The following is a 14283-nucleotide window of genomic DNA, read 5'->3' on the forward strand; positions in this document are numbered from 1 at the left end:
GCATGGTGTGTGTGTGTCTGTGTGTGTGTGTGTGTGTGTGTGTGTGTGTGTGTGTGTGTGTGTGTGTGTGTGTGTGTGTGTGTGTGTGTGTGTGTGTGTGTGTGTGTGTGTGTGTGTGTGTGTGTGTGTGTGTGTTGTTGTTGATGAGGGAGTAGTGTGTCAAGCAAAACCACAGCTCAATTGGTTTCAGCTCGTGCAGTGCATTATGCACCAGCCTAAACCTCATCAGTGACTTAAAAGAAAAGAACTGTCAGTCAAGCGGAAGCTGCTCTTGGCCAAGCAAAAGTTTATGCAGCAGGACTAGCCGTGATAATGAAGGAGATTTGGATAAGCGGGATGAGTTACATCTATCACTATCAGCATTCATTTGCAGCTTTTTGTGGACAAACATTGACTGTGATTGTTGTGAATGCATGCTGAAACTGACTGACAACATAACATGTATTCTCTTTGTCTGTATCACTTTGTCTTTCTCTATTTGTCTTTTTCTTGCTATCCTCCTCTCTCACTCTCCCATATTTGACCCCATTATCTTTTGGTCTCTCTCTTCCAACCCAACCCCCCACCCCCCACCCCCATCTTCCTTCTCCCTCCCTCTGTCTTCCAGGTTTATAGAGTACGGTGAGCATGGCGGAAACTATTACGGAACTAGCCTGGAATCGGTGCAGAGGGTGTTAGCGGAAGGCAAGGTGTGCCTGCTGGATGTGGAACCTCAAGTAAGTGACGCACTCGGGCCTCCGTGCTGCGTGCCTGATCTGAGACGTCAAGCCCTTCGAGGCTCCTGACACTTCAGGTTATCCCCCAGCATGCCACAGTTTCCTCAGCGGTGTATACCTGTTTTTCAGAACAGAGGAAGGAGTGAGGGAAACAGTGGAGAGGGAAGCTGAGAGAGAGAGAGAGAGAGAGAGAGAGAGAGAGAGAGAGAGAGAGAGAGAGAGAGAGAGAGAGAGAGAGAGAGAGAGAGAGAGAGAGAGAGAGAGAGAGAGCGAGAGAGAGAGAGAGAGAGAGAGAGAAAGAGAGAGGAGAAAGGAAGGGAGGGGGATTGGGTTGAAGCGGGTATCTGGCATCAGGGCACACAAGCAGCGTGCTACGTGTCATATTTGTTGACTTTGGAGCCCCAGCGCTAATGGGTAGGAATGATGTCATTTTGGAGCCTGCTTCATCTGTCAGTCCTCTTCCAAAACGGCATTCTTCCCCCCTCGGCCCGATTATTTTTCATCAGGGTCGTAACATTTATAGAAAACGTCTCGCTATATTAACAAACATGCAACGCGGGGCACCCACACCACGACTTAAATGATGTGTGGCCGGCCCTATGCTCTGGCCCTCTGGCCCAGGCCTGGTGGACCCCGCACCCGCACGCAGGGTGAAATGCCCTGGGGTAAATTGTTCCATGCCGCCACAGACGCAGCCGCCACAGCCGCCACTGCAGTGCACAGTTACGTGCGAGCTGACAGTAAATTGGGTTCCCCCTCTGCTCCGCCGACTGCCCTGCTGCGGGGAGGGATGAATTGCAAATGAGTTGTCCATTAAGTTTGGTAAAGCAGAGTCAATGTGTAGGGGCAGCTGCTGCTCTGCACAGCTGTACAGTATGATGTGGTGTGTGTGCCTGTGTGTGTGCCTGAGTGTGTGTGTGTGTGTGTGTGTGGAGCAGGGACCTTAGTCTGTGGCAATTTTTCTTATTAGTTGTCTGGCATCATTTGTGTGTGTGTGTGTGTGTGTGTGTGTGTGTGTGTGTGTGTGTGTGTGTGTGTGTGTGTGTGTGTGTGTGTGTGTGTGTGTGTGTGTGTGTGTGTGTGTGTGTGTGTGTGTGTGTGATACATGTGTGTGTGTGTGTGTGTGTGTGTGTGTGTGTGTGTGTGTGTGTGTGTGTGTGTGTGTGTGTGTGTGTGTGTGTGTGTGTGTACACAGAGAGAGTTTAGCGCATGAGAGTAAATGCTGGCATGTTTGTTCCCTTAGACGGTGGAGAAATTGTACACCAGGGAATTCAAACCATATGTGGTGTTCGTGAAGCCACCTCCAATAGAGCGGCTGCGTCTGAGCCGAAGGAAAACCAAAGTCATCTCCAGCACAGATGAGAGGACGCAGACCAAAACCCTCATGGTAACCTGGAACCACCGAGACACACATACACACACGCACGCACGCACGCACGCACGCACACACACACACACACACACACACACACACACACACACACACACACACACACACACACACACACACACACACACACACACACACATGTAGACACAGACATGACACGAGGGCATGTTTGTTGCCCACAAAGTGATGTTTGAGGTCATGTATTCGGACCATCCCTCAGCCCTCCGTGACGTTTAATACATCTGACGTGGCAGAGGTCAGTTCTCCCCTCAGGGTGGCCTACAGGTGGTCCTCTCCCCAGAAAGGCCTTGTCCTACCACCACCACCCTGGCCGTGAATGCTGGGTGTTCATGGGTAACGCCGCGCACTGCGCATCTGTGTCCTCTCTGTGACTGTGACCATGAACCACCTTGTTGACCCCAAGGTGCTTATAAAACTCTGCCCAGTTCACTAGGGGAGAGAGAGAGAGAGAGAGAGTCAGAGAGAGAGACAGACAGAGACAGAGAGACACAGAGACACACAGAGAGAGAGAGAGAGAGACAGACAGACAGAGACAGAAAGACAGAGAGAGAGAGAGAGAGAGAGAGAGTCAGAGAGAGAGACAGACAGAGACAGAGAGACACAGAGACACACAGAGAGAGAGAGAGAGAGAGAGTGAGTCAGTTGCTTTGGCTGTTCAACCATGCACACCTGAAACAGGTTTAGGCTTGTAAACAGGGCAGGGTCAGTCCCCAGTGCACCTGGATACAGTTTGGGGTGCCAGGGGAGGCCTCACATCTCCCCCGTAGTGCACAGTGTGACTCGGCACACTCGCTCGGAACGGCTGCATCCAGTCGCTGGATTAACTGCCCACGTGTCGAAGGCACTGCTCTGGTAATGGAACGGATTTTATTGCCTTGCAAAGCTTTTATTTAGCAATTACCTAAATGAAAGCAGTAGGTTTCGCGGGGTCACGTCTTTTTAATGACCCATAAAGATGAGCCCAGCCAGGTATCTGCACCTTCGCATGAGATAAGGTATGGAAACCATTGGCACGCGCTTGAGTACTCGCTGTCCAGTGGAGTGAAGTTTTAAGTTCCACATGTGTGTTTAAAGAGTGGGGGAATGACTGGATTATATGAACTGAATTAGAAACGGGTACCTATATATATTAACAAGTTTCTGTTAGAGTTGTCTTTTGCTAATCAGGCTTTATAGTTTTGGAAATTAAATGCATAGTTTAGTTGTTGATTTATAGTGACTTTTTGGAGCTTTCGCTTTGACTGGCAGGCGATACAAAGTCATAAGAGGGAAGATAGACATTTTTATGCAAAGTTACATGCTCTCCATGCTTCGCTCGCCATTCAGAATCAGCGGGGCATCCGTGCACATCATTATTGTGTCAAGTGTTTTATCGCTGCTATGTGAATTACAGGGTTTAAGGGAACTCTTAATATGTTTCCCAGGAGCAGGACTTTGAAGACATGATCGCCTCGGCCCAGGCTATGGAGAGCCAGTACGGACACCTAGCCGAGGAGGTGATCGTCAACGACGACCTGGCAGCAGCTTTCACAGAGCTCAGGAACGGACTCAGGAGGATCGAGGAGGAGATCCAGTGGATCCCTGCAGCCTGGGCACAGCACTGAGGACAACACATAAAATGTACTGTGTGTATAAAAAGGGAAGAAATCTGGTGCCACATTGATGTCTTATTCATTTACAGTGCATTAGACTAACGTTTCGACAAAGCGTCTTTATCAGAGTCCTAGCTCTATTTTATTAATGTCCGGTCCTACACTGGTTGCACCGAATTCTTACTAGTAGCACAGAGTATTTGTTTCCCCTGTTTCATAAAATATACGTACTTCACTCCCTGTGACCAGTCCTCAGTGAGAATTTCCATGCGATTTAACATGCAATACAAATAATCTGATAAATTCACAGATGTTTCAACATGTTGAGCGCATTCTTGAAGTTACCGTCCAAAAGGAATGTCAAGTGTGCTCATCTGAAGGACACTAGACTGTTTCATGTGTTTTTGAAAAACTCTTGGTCTGAAGCCTCTAAATAAAACGCCTGTGTACTTCCTCACAGTCTGTGTCGTACCTGAGGTCGGGCCCATATTTTTCTCCCCGGTGTTCCTTAGGTCTCTGTGTAATGTTGTGGTCCATGTTTTGACATTAAAAGCTTGCAGGCTTTGGCTCTCCCCGTCAAGATGTGTTCTCAATTTGAAGCATAAGTGGGTTGGAGCGGCCGTCTCTCTCTGATCCTCCACAAAACCTCGCGCAGGAGGAATGAGCTCAGGGCTGAGGGAGGGCGCTGAAACAGGTCCAGGTACACACACAAACACTCACCACACGCAGGGCCGGTTCTACGCAATTTGGTACCCTAGGCCTAGACGAGCACCGATCTTTCCTTTTTGTGGAATTTGACATTGGCATCTGTGAGCATGGTGTCATACATCTGATCGAGCACAGCTGATCTACCATGTAAATATACTAAGTGTCCATTAAATGTTAAGTTTAATGCTTTATTTAGCTTAATATTGTAATTATGTGGGCCTTGGTGCCTCCCAGGACAGTTGATGCCCTAGGCTGCCTATGCCTAGCTCCGGCCCTGACCACACGTTTCCCTCCACCATTCAAAATCAGAGTCAAAACGGGCCTTGGCCCCGGCCCCCACACTCGCTTCTAATGACTGGCCTGGGTGAAGACTTGATGCGCTCAAACTCACCCAGGGAGACCTGGTGTTTGGATTGAGATTTTGACAGAGTTAGCCGTAGCTTTTGAAAGGGGCAAATAACATCAAATCACCTTTGTTTTTTTATGAGTCATCTGGCCTGGTTTTATTTGCTTTAAAGAGAGCCAACAGTGTTAGCTGGTCTCTTTATTTCTTTGGAGGAAGGTTTATTTTGATTTGGAGCAAAAGGTGGATTTTGAAAGGAAGTAGGAGAGGAAGAGTGTTTTGGGGGAGGTGAGGGCAGGAGCTCCTACAGAAGCCAAGAGGAAACAGAGTTTATTTCTCCAGCACTCAGTATATTAAAGGGGAGTCTCAGAGTGACAGAAGCATTGCTGGGATGACCTTGGCCAGCATCTAGGGCACTTGCAAGCAAAAGGAAAAGCCCATGCATAACTCAAAGAATTCAGCCCTTCCAGAGAGGGCAGGAGAACACCAGTGATGAAGAGGACATTTTGAGCATGTCTCCTCTTCCAAAAGCATTAAAGCCATTTGTACACGTACACATTCACAGCACAGTTCACAAGGCTAAAAGCTTCTTTTCCCCTCTTTTCCTCCTACATAACTTTATTTAGCAAATGTCAGATCTCTCTTCACTCTGTTCAATGATTGGAAATAAAGCCATGGTGTGAGTCCCCTCGGCAGGGAAGGACACGACTCCAGTGCTCTAGTCCAAGTTTCCAAGCACCTGCAAAACCGACCGCATGCAGCTTATCCATACTGCTGGGTCAATCCCAATCCCATCCAAATGTCAATGTCTGTCTGCTCTGTTGTTTTTCTTTTTTAGGTAATTGATTTACAGCGATGGGACGAGAAATACAGACACACTGAGAAAGAAAGTGAATGAGGGGGGAGAGAGAGGAACAGAAAGAGAGAGGCTGTCAAAGAAGCTTGAAGAGAGGTGCATGTTTTTTTTCTCTCCGTGGATGGCTTGGGGAGGGAGGGAGGGTAGCACCATGCTTAGTGATTTTAACTAGAGGTCAGGCTCTCTCCCGAGTGATGTCATCCCCAACAAAGGGCTATCTGAGCGGTGAGGTGGGAGAGTGTCGAGCAGACAGGGCTGTCCTGCACCGCGCGGGCTGTTTCACGGCTCTGGATGATATATGTCCTGGCCAGACTAGAGAGGGCAGGTGAGGTGCATGGGCAGAGGTGCTCTGCAGGGTTGGGAAAAAGGGCAGCAGCATCGTGAGACAGAGACAACCTCGCTCAGACATTACACTGCACGCTCTACTGTACAGTACTTGCAAGCGGTACAGTGATGTGAGACCTTAGGCAGTTTGACGTTATAAACCTTTTGTTGGACAGACATAATCACTCTCCATGAACAGAAAATTGAAATTCAATTGAATTTGATAAAGATGTCATTCTCAGTCTCGCCAAGTTTATGCAGATCCCAATCACAGTCACCAGCCATCACTAATTCGTTTGAAAACATCATAGTCCTCCAAAGGATTTCTTCTCATAGTGTTCGATTCAGCTGCAGCCGTGTGTGTAGAAACCTCTATTTGTGAAGAACACATGACAACAAGGCTTGTGGAACAGAGAACTTTTCAGACATAGAAAATTGGTCAGTTGTTTTATGTGAAATCACTCATACTATAAAGCCTGGAAAAAAGACTACATATAAAGGTCATATCTTTTAAAAATAAGTGCAGTTGTTTATCCATCTCGCCATGGGGCAAAACTCGCAGCAGCTATTTTGGAGAAATGGCTGCACTCTGTAGTAACTCTTTTAATAGGCCACAAAATGTCCAAAAATGTTTTCCTATGCTAAATATTTGAATATGTGGATGGTTGAAGCACATTAAGTTGGATCTGAACAGTCATTTATTCACATAAAGTTATGGCACTATGAGTTTACAAAAGAATTTACTCTGCGGAGTGCCACGCCAGATTTCCAGTTTTTATACAATGATTTGTTCATGTTGTGCAACAAAAAACATATAAGAAGCATAACTCATGGTTTTCTTATAAATACAGAGACATCAGAATTAAAATAATAAGGGGAGGAAAGTTTGGTTACCACCAGCCTCCGGTTACAAGGCCAAGTGTAAGTGGCAGAGAGACACAGGGCTTTTTGTATAGTTGAAGGGTTTTATTTAGATCTACGCACAGCCCTACTTCATTGCACTGCATTTCTGCTGGCTCAAGGATGAAAAGCTTAAGCGATGATGAACACTAGAAGTCTTCTACCTCTTTGGAAAGCTGAGAGCAAATTCCACACTTAGTTCCAGGGCTGTTTTCCAAAGTCTCAGAATGTTCTGCGTAAAGACACAGCGACTTTATTTATTATCACCCGAATTTGAATTTGTGTGTTGGTTTTACTAGGCCTAATTGTTATGTGTCTGTCTTATGTGTCATGGCCATTGTAAGTGGTGATGGTGGGAAAACTGAGATATGTTCCCCATAATTATAATGTGATAGAAAAGGGTTTACTACTCACTGGACATTGGTGAGTCAGGAAGTGTAACGGAGGCCAACTAGCAGAGTGTGGCGTGGAACGTTAGTTAGTAAACCTCCCTCCCGAAGCCTCATACAATAGGCTATCAGTAGCGCTGAAATATCGGACTGGTCCTTTAGCTCAGTGGTATCGTGCTGCGCCTCACATACCCCAGCTGTTTCGTTGACTAGGAGATGGTGAGATCGAGACCCGAGTGGGAGGAATGCACAGGAGCACCTCAGTCACACAAGCCATCATCACACTAACTTACTGAGTTTAATGAGTGACATTGAAACCATATTCTGTTCAGTGTAAATACTGTCCATTGAGGTTTGCAATGACCCCTTTTCTTCCGCCATTCAACCTATTGTTTGTTATTAAACTGTAAAAAGACATCACAATCTGTTGTTTTGTCTTCCTGCAGGCATCCCCCGACCCCCTCCCTTCTACATTTTGCAAACCCACAACATTGTCCTTGACTAGTTCGTTGTGATTCTGATAATAGAGTACAACAAACTTTGAAATTTGAATGGTTGTTATGGACAAGTAGGAGGACCGCAGCTGTGATGCACCATACACACTTGCCAAAATACAGTCACTTATCATTCTGTTCTGCCCCTCCAACCCCCTCCTTTTCTCCCCTGTCCTGTGCTGCTCTGTCCACCATGTCAGTGTCTCTGTATTAGGTATGATGCATGGCCTGCTGATTAGTGCCACTGATCCAGAGCTGCTCAGAAATGAGTCAAAGCTCCTTCTAGTCGCCCAGATAATAGAAGCATCGTATTAAGGGTGACCACAAAAGACAAACATGGGCTAGTTTATTACAACTACCTATGGGTCAAGCTTCAAGCAAACATGCAACTCTTTGAAGCAAAGTTCCATGCGTGACAATGACTGCTTATTTCAAATTTCATTTTCCAGTATTTAATTAATCCCTCATAAATCTCATAATAAAATGCAATGTAATTTTGACACCACATATGAATGAAGACTCTCAGCCAAACAATGGTATAACAATCAGGGAGATTTCGTTACAATTAGACGTTTAGATAGCAATCCAACATGATGGAAGAGAGTGGCAACAGCAGACCCAATAGATACAAGCGGTTAGTGGTTAACAGAGTGATACAGAACAGTTGTACAATTAATCCCTAAAACACAAATATTGCCATAACACTGGCATTGTGCACAACATCCTTGAAGCACTGTGCCTGAATACACAAGGTCATGCACAGTATGTACACAGAAGAACAAGTGTAATGTCAGACATGAAAGAACACAAGCTGATATAGTTGCCCTCGTCTTTTTCCAGGAACTTAAACAAGAAACATCTGAAGAGTATTCACATAAGTAATGGTGTTACTGCAGTTCCTTCACATTCAGTCATTTTTGTCTCGCTTGTTTTTTGTTTAATTTTTTTTTTCTTCGTTCCATCACTGTTGGCCTGATTGTCTTGGCCATGGAAACACATACTCTCTCCTTAAAACTTGTAGGCCATAACTGCAGCCACCTAAGCAGGCAAGCTCTCTGTCTTGGCAGGAGGCAACGGGCTTCAAGGCAGCGTGTGATGACTCGGACAGCTGGAGTCCTTTAATGAAGTGTTATTTATGGGGGCATGAAGTGCAGAAGCCACACTGGAGGAGCACAGTCTACGACAGTACAAACAAGAGGTCTGGGGCCCTGCCGTGGCCAACTGGTAGGGCACTCGTCTGCCATGCGGCCGACCTGGGTTCCCGGGTCCTTTGCCGACCCCTACCCGTCTCTCTCCCCATTTGCTTCCTGTCTACATCTCATACTGTCCTGTCCATAATAAAGTCTAAAAAGACAAAAAAAAAGAGATCTGGCCACTCAACACAGATCCAACACGGGGAGATCTTCCATGGCAGTCGGGAAAGAAGAAGAAATCGGGGCCCTTCTGTGTTCATCCGGTAGGGTACTCGTCTACTATGCGGCCGACCCGGGTTCGATTCCCGGCCTGGGTCCTTTGCGGACCTGACCCCTCCCCATCTCTCTCTCCATTCGCTTCCTGTCCAACTCTCACACTGTCCTGTCAAATAAAGCTGTAATAAACTGTCCTGTTAAAAAATAAATTAAAAAAAAAACTAAAAACAAGAGATCTGGCCACTCAACACAGATCCAACACGGGGAGATCTTCCATGGTAGTAGGAAAAGAAGAAGAAATCGGAGAGAGAGTTCTGCCACTCAACAGCCTGATTATCATCGACTTTCAAATCTCATACAGAGATTCTGGTCTGACCGAGAAGATCACTAATAACGTTTCCAAACAGCCTGGTTAACGCGCCTCCCTTGGTTTGCTACTGGTTGAGGCCAGAAAAGGCTGTGCCGAAGTTTTCTTAGTCCCAATAAAACGTCTCTGCTTGAACCACATCACTGCTTTGAACACGCTTCTACCCAGGGCCGTTGGAGCTGCTCAGAGTTGATTGGTTCCCAATAAAGTGGGTGGAGTTCCCGAGTTCTCCGGAGCTCAGAAAGTATTTACATTGCCCTTGGCCTGACTAGTAGCAACGCCGACGGTGTTGTGTCACTAGGAGGGTGTAGCCTGGCTAGCCACTCAAGGTGGCGTCTGTCCAGCTAGAGGAGCGGAGGCTCAGGCCTGGCTGGCTGGACCAGTCCACCCCGCAGCATCTGTTCCCGACGACACAAACACAGTGATCAATATTCCACACATGCATGCCTGATGAATGAGTCACCACCAGAGTGTCCTAGTTGTGCAGGGGGAAATAATCTGTCATTAAGTGAATCATTACGATGGTGGATTATATGTCACACACATGCGCGCGCACGCGCACGCACACGCACACACACACACACACACACACACACACACACACACACACACACACACACACACACACACACACACACACACACACACACACACACACACACACACACACACACACACCAGGAATGAAAGGAATTTTGACTTCAGTGGGTGAGACAGGCTGAAATGCTATCAGACTACTACTAGATTCGGGTTTGTGTGGATGGGGTGAACATGCACACACATATTTGTGTGTGTGTGTGTGTGTGTGTGTGTGTGTGTGTGTGTGTGTGTGTGTGTGTGTGTGTGTGTGTGTGTGTGTGTGTGTGTGTGTGTGTGTGTGTGTCTGTGTGTGTCGATGTGTGTCTGTGTCTGTGTGTATGTGAGTGGTAAGGTAAGGTAAGGTATTTCACCCTCAGCTGGTGGATAACAGAACTGCATCCATTTTCCCACTACACTGCATTCCTGAGGATGTCTCCAAAACCCTTACACCAACTGGGTCCCTCTTAATACAGGAGTGCACCCATCACACTGTCCCCTTCTGCACCCCAACAAACACAGCATTGTTGTTTTCTTCCTGACGCTATAGCCTCTGAGCGGGTGTCTCAGACTTTGCCAGGGCAGCAATACTGAACAATAATAACAGTGAAATATACAGTACTCATCAATCAACCTCCCCCAAATAACTCCTGCGGAAGAGTGTGGAGTGATCCGTGGCTCTTAACACATCCACTCGCACATTTTTGCCGCTCAGTACCACAGGAACAAACAATTATTTTTTGTTCTCATTTCTTGTTTCTTTTTCTTCTTTACAGTTTGCACATATCCTCCAGTTTGCATTGTGATTTATGGCGATTTCCGATCAGCTCTTATTAACGCTGAACTTCCAGGGTAGCATGTGTGTGTGTGTGCGTGTGTGTGTGTGTGTGCGCCGGTGCTTTTTTATGGGGCAGAACTGGAGGGAAAGTAAAGGGCCTGAGAGACCTGCCGTTCACCTCTGACCACAGCACTCGCCGGGCCGCCCGGGCCCTTTGGCTCCTCGCGTGGGGAGTACAGGAATGTGTTTTTCTTACTGTACCTCAGGACCTGCTCAGGCCTCTGTGTGTGTGTACTGTATGCAGGGCTGGACTGAGGGAGAAATAGGGCCCGGGCACTTTTGGCTAAAAGGCAAATAGGGCCTTTTGGCTTAAAACGGCCCCTCATAATTTGTGGCGCAGAAATGACTCACCGGTGGGTCCCGCACCCTCGTGGGCCCCTATTTTCAGAAATGTAAAAAAAAAAAAAAAAGTTTTTTTCTACATTTCTGAAAATAGGGGCCCACGAGGGTGCAGGGCCCACCGGTAAATGCCCGGTATGCCAGATGGCCAATCCAGCCCTGTACTGTATTTGCAGTGCACTTTCACGGCCGCTTGTCCAGAGTACAGGAATGTCCATAGCGGAGCAACAACAGCAAGACCCCTATCCCCCTGGTGACAATGATTTAGCTAATTTCAAGTGGGATGTGGAAAATACCAGCTAGCTCTGCAGAATATGACTTTAAAAAAACATGAGTATTTTGTTTATGAGAATGAACATGCTGCACACACTGTTTGTGTAGTAAGGTGTGTATGTTTGTTTTTGTTTTGACATGGTGATAAATAAAAAGAACTTGGAAAATTGTCTGCACTATGTCCAACCCAACACAACATAATAATTTTAAAAAGTACCTCAAACGGAGCAGAGAAAATAACAGCTCATTCTTTCCACAGGTACACTCGTTTGTTTATGACAGATCCCTCTAATGTTTTTTTTACATTGAATAGTAGGACCACAGAACACAAACAACAAAACGTTATGGCAAAACAAAATATGAGTCAGTTGTGTCATGTTATCTCATGAACCTGAGTGCTTCTGACACTTTTACAGCACTTTTATTCTTACTGCTTGCATCATTATTTATCCCTTATCACTTTGCCAGCTGCTTCATTAACTCATGTGCAGAGCTTCAGAGTGAAGACGGGAGGGATGGTTATTAGTCAAAGCACAATGCAATATTTTGACTCTGGCGCTGAGATTTCCCCCGAGCAGGCAGCAAGGTCATGGAAACTCAGAAGAAGAAGAAGAAGAAGAAGAAGAAGAAGAAGAAGAAGAAGAAGAAGAAGAAGAAGAAGAAGAAGAAGAAGAAGAAGAAGAAGAAGAAGAAGAAGAAGAAGAAGAAGAAGAAGAAGAAATGTATAGTAGGAACGGTGGCGGAACAATTGAACACGGGCCCCCAGGGCAAAACACTTATAGAGCCCTTAATACGGCCTTCCAAGGTCATAATAGGGCCCCCACCACCAATAATGTTGGACCCTAGACCCAGGTGCAAATGCCTTGCTTGCCCCTCCTATAGCTCCCCCCCTGAGTAGTAAGTAGTAAGAAGTATAAATGACACTCTACTCTCTACTAAGAAGAGGAAGAAGATGTGGTAGCTGACAGTCAGTGATCCTCCCTGGGAGCCACATGCACTTAAAGATAAATGGGACAGCCTCACCACCAATAGGAAGACCAAAGTCTGTCCGTCCTGGCTGGGCAACCACGACTACACCAACCAAAGGGGATTTTGTCTTTTTCTGTTTCAAAAGACTTGCAAGGTTGCAATTAGGCCTCTTTTCAAAAATAAAAAATCACCCCTAATGAGTTCTATTTATGTACTGGAGTTTATTGCTGAGTTAACAGCCTGCTATTTAAGGCAAGTCCTTTCCTATGAACTTTGTCACTGCATGCACATTTGGCCCTTCTGAAGACGTTGACCTCAGACGTTTTTCCAAACAGACAAAACGTTGTGCTTTTGTGGTGGTGCGTTAATGAACGAGAAACAAACACAGGGCTTTAATAAAAATAGAGCATTTCCTCTTAATATAACACTGCTTGAGACATTCATATTACAGGTGTATCGTTTATTCCAAAGATATATTAGATTCTTCCGCTTCAACACTTTCGGCTGAAACTGGCACCAGAACACATGTCTGTCCAACCCCACACTCTGTATCTGTCAAATACCTGTCACTTACATATGCGGTAGGCAACATTTTCACAACTTTTGAGTCTGTTCACTTGATGCCATGTCAAGAGACTTGAGCTTTTAACACGATCCATTCTTTGCCGTCTTAAGTGCCATTCTCTGAGGAGACGCGACTCCTAGCATGACTTCAGTGTTTTTTGGACCTCAAGTAAGTCCCATCATGGTGATTTAAAGATGTTTATTTTCCTGCGCAAGGAAAGGGGTTAGTGGCCATCTGGACTGATCCTCACATGGGCATTAATTCATGGCGCCCTGTTAACGCAATGGTACAGCCCGTGTGTTTACATTGCGCATCAGGAGCTTGGGAAGCTGCTGGGACGTGCCAAGACTGGAGCTGGGGGTTTTATGCATGAGGGCTGCAATAATTTAGCCAATCAGAGTTTGATACCTCTACTGAAATCAGAGGGTGTGAAATCCCTCTACAGTCCCAAGCAGGGATGGAAAAATAAACTTGTTTCAGCTTTAACACGTGTTGTATAAATGGAAGATTTCTTAGCAGGATTGCAGCGATGGAAAATCAAGGGAAATAAATCTGTTGGAAATGAAGGGCAGCGAGATGAACGTGTAGGATTTAATTTGGTCTGACACAAGTTCCATAAAACGTGATGTCTGGGCTGCAGTACATGAAGTATGAAATGTATGCCTTTGATCAAATCTGTTTGTGATTGAAGATTTAAGATCAGACATGACATATATCACTTGCCGATGTTGGTATTCAATTCATTTGTAATGAACCAATTCCTCCAATAAGTTAAATTGAGATTGATCATGTATTGTCCTAATCCCATCACTTATTCCTACTGTTAGGGGCCTACAGAACAACGAGGATATCATTTTTATAGTATTTTAAAGACCTTTTTGTTTAGAAAGAAAACAGCTGATGGTGCATAATTGATCATCAATTTCAGAGTGACCAGAATGTTTCTGCACCCAAGTCATCTATTCTACAGAATGATTTGACCATGACGTGGTGGAAACACCTGTGTGCAAGAGTTAAGAGAGCGGCAGTCTGCTGTTTCGAGGCAGGCTGCATGCTGATATGTTCCACACGACGGAAGGCAGCAGTAGTTGCAGTGTTGCCAGATTGGGCCGTTACCCGCACAATTGGGCTGCTTGGGATAACCGTCTGCGGGTAAAAACGGGAAAAATCAGCCATTTGGGTTTTATGCCCATTGAAATCAATGCAAGTTGTTG

At 45.9% G+C, this 14283-nt stretch overlaps 1 protein-coding gene across 1 annotated transcript in view; it reads left to right on the top strand.

The window, feature by feature from the left end:
- LOC134466008 (MAGUK p55 subfamily member 7-like) overlaps positions 1-4281 on the top strand; it is a 43961-nt gene extending 39680 nt beyond the window's left edge. Inside the window, exons 15-17 of the mRNA XM_063219906.1 lie at positions 608-716; positions 1960-2103; positions 3552-4281. Of these exons, the coding sequence (XP_063075976.1) occupies positions 608-716; positions 1960-2103; positions 3552-3731 (433 nt within the window). The 3' untranslated portion in view covers positions 3732-4281. The remainder of the gene's footprint in view (positions 1-607; positions 717-1959; positions 2104-3551) is intronic.
- Positions 4282-14283: the final 10002 nt, after the last annotated feature.

This window comes from Engraulis encrasicolus, chromosome 16 (assembly GCF_034702125.1).
Source record: "Engraulis encrasicolus isolate BLACKSEA-1 chromosome 16, IST_EnEncr_1.0, whole genome shotgun sequence".
NCBI classification, from domain to species: domain Eukaryota; kingdom Metazoa; phylum Chordata; class Actinopteri; order Clupeiformes; family Engraulidae; genus Engraulis; species Engraulis encrasicolus.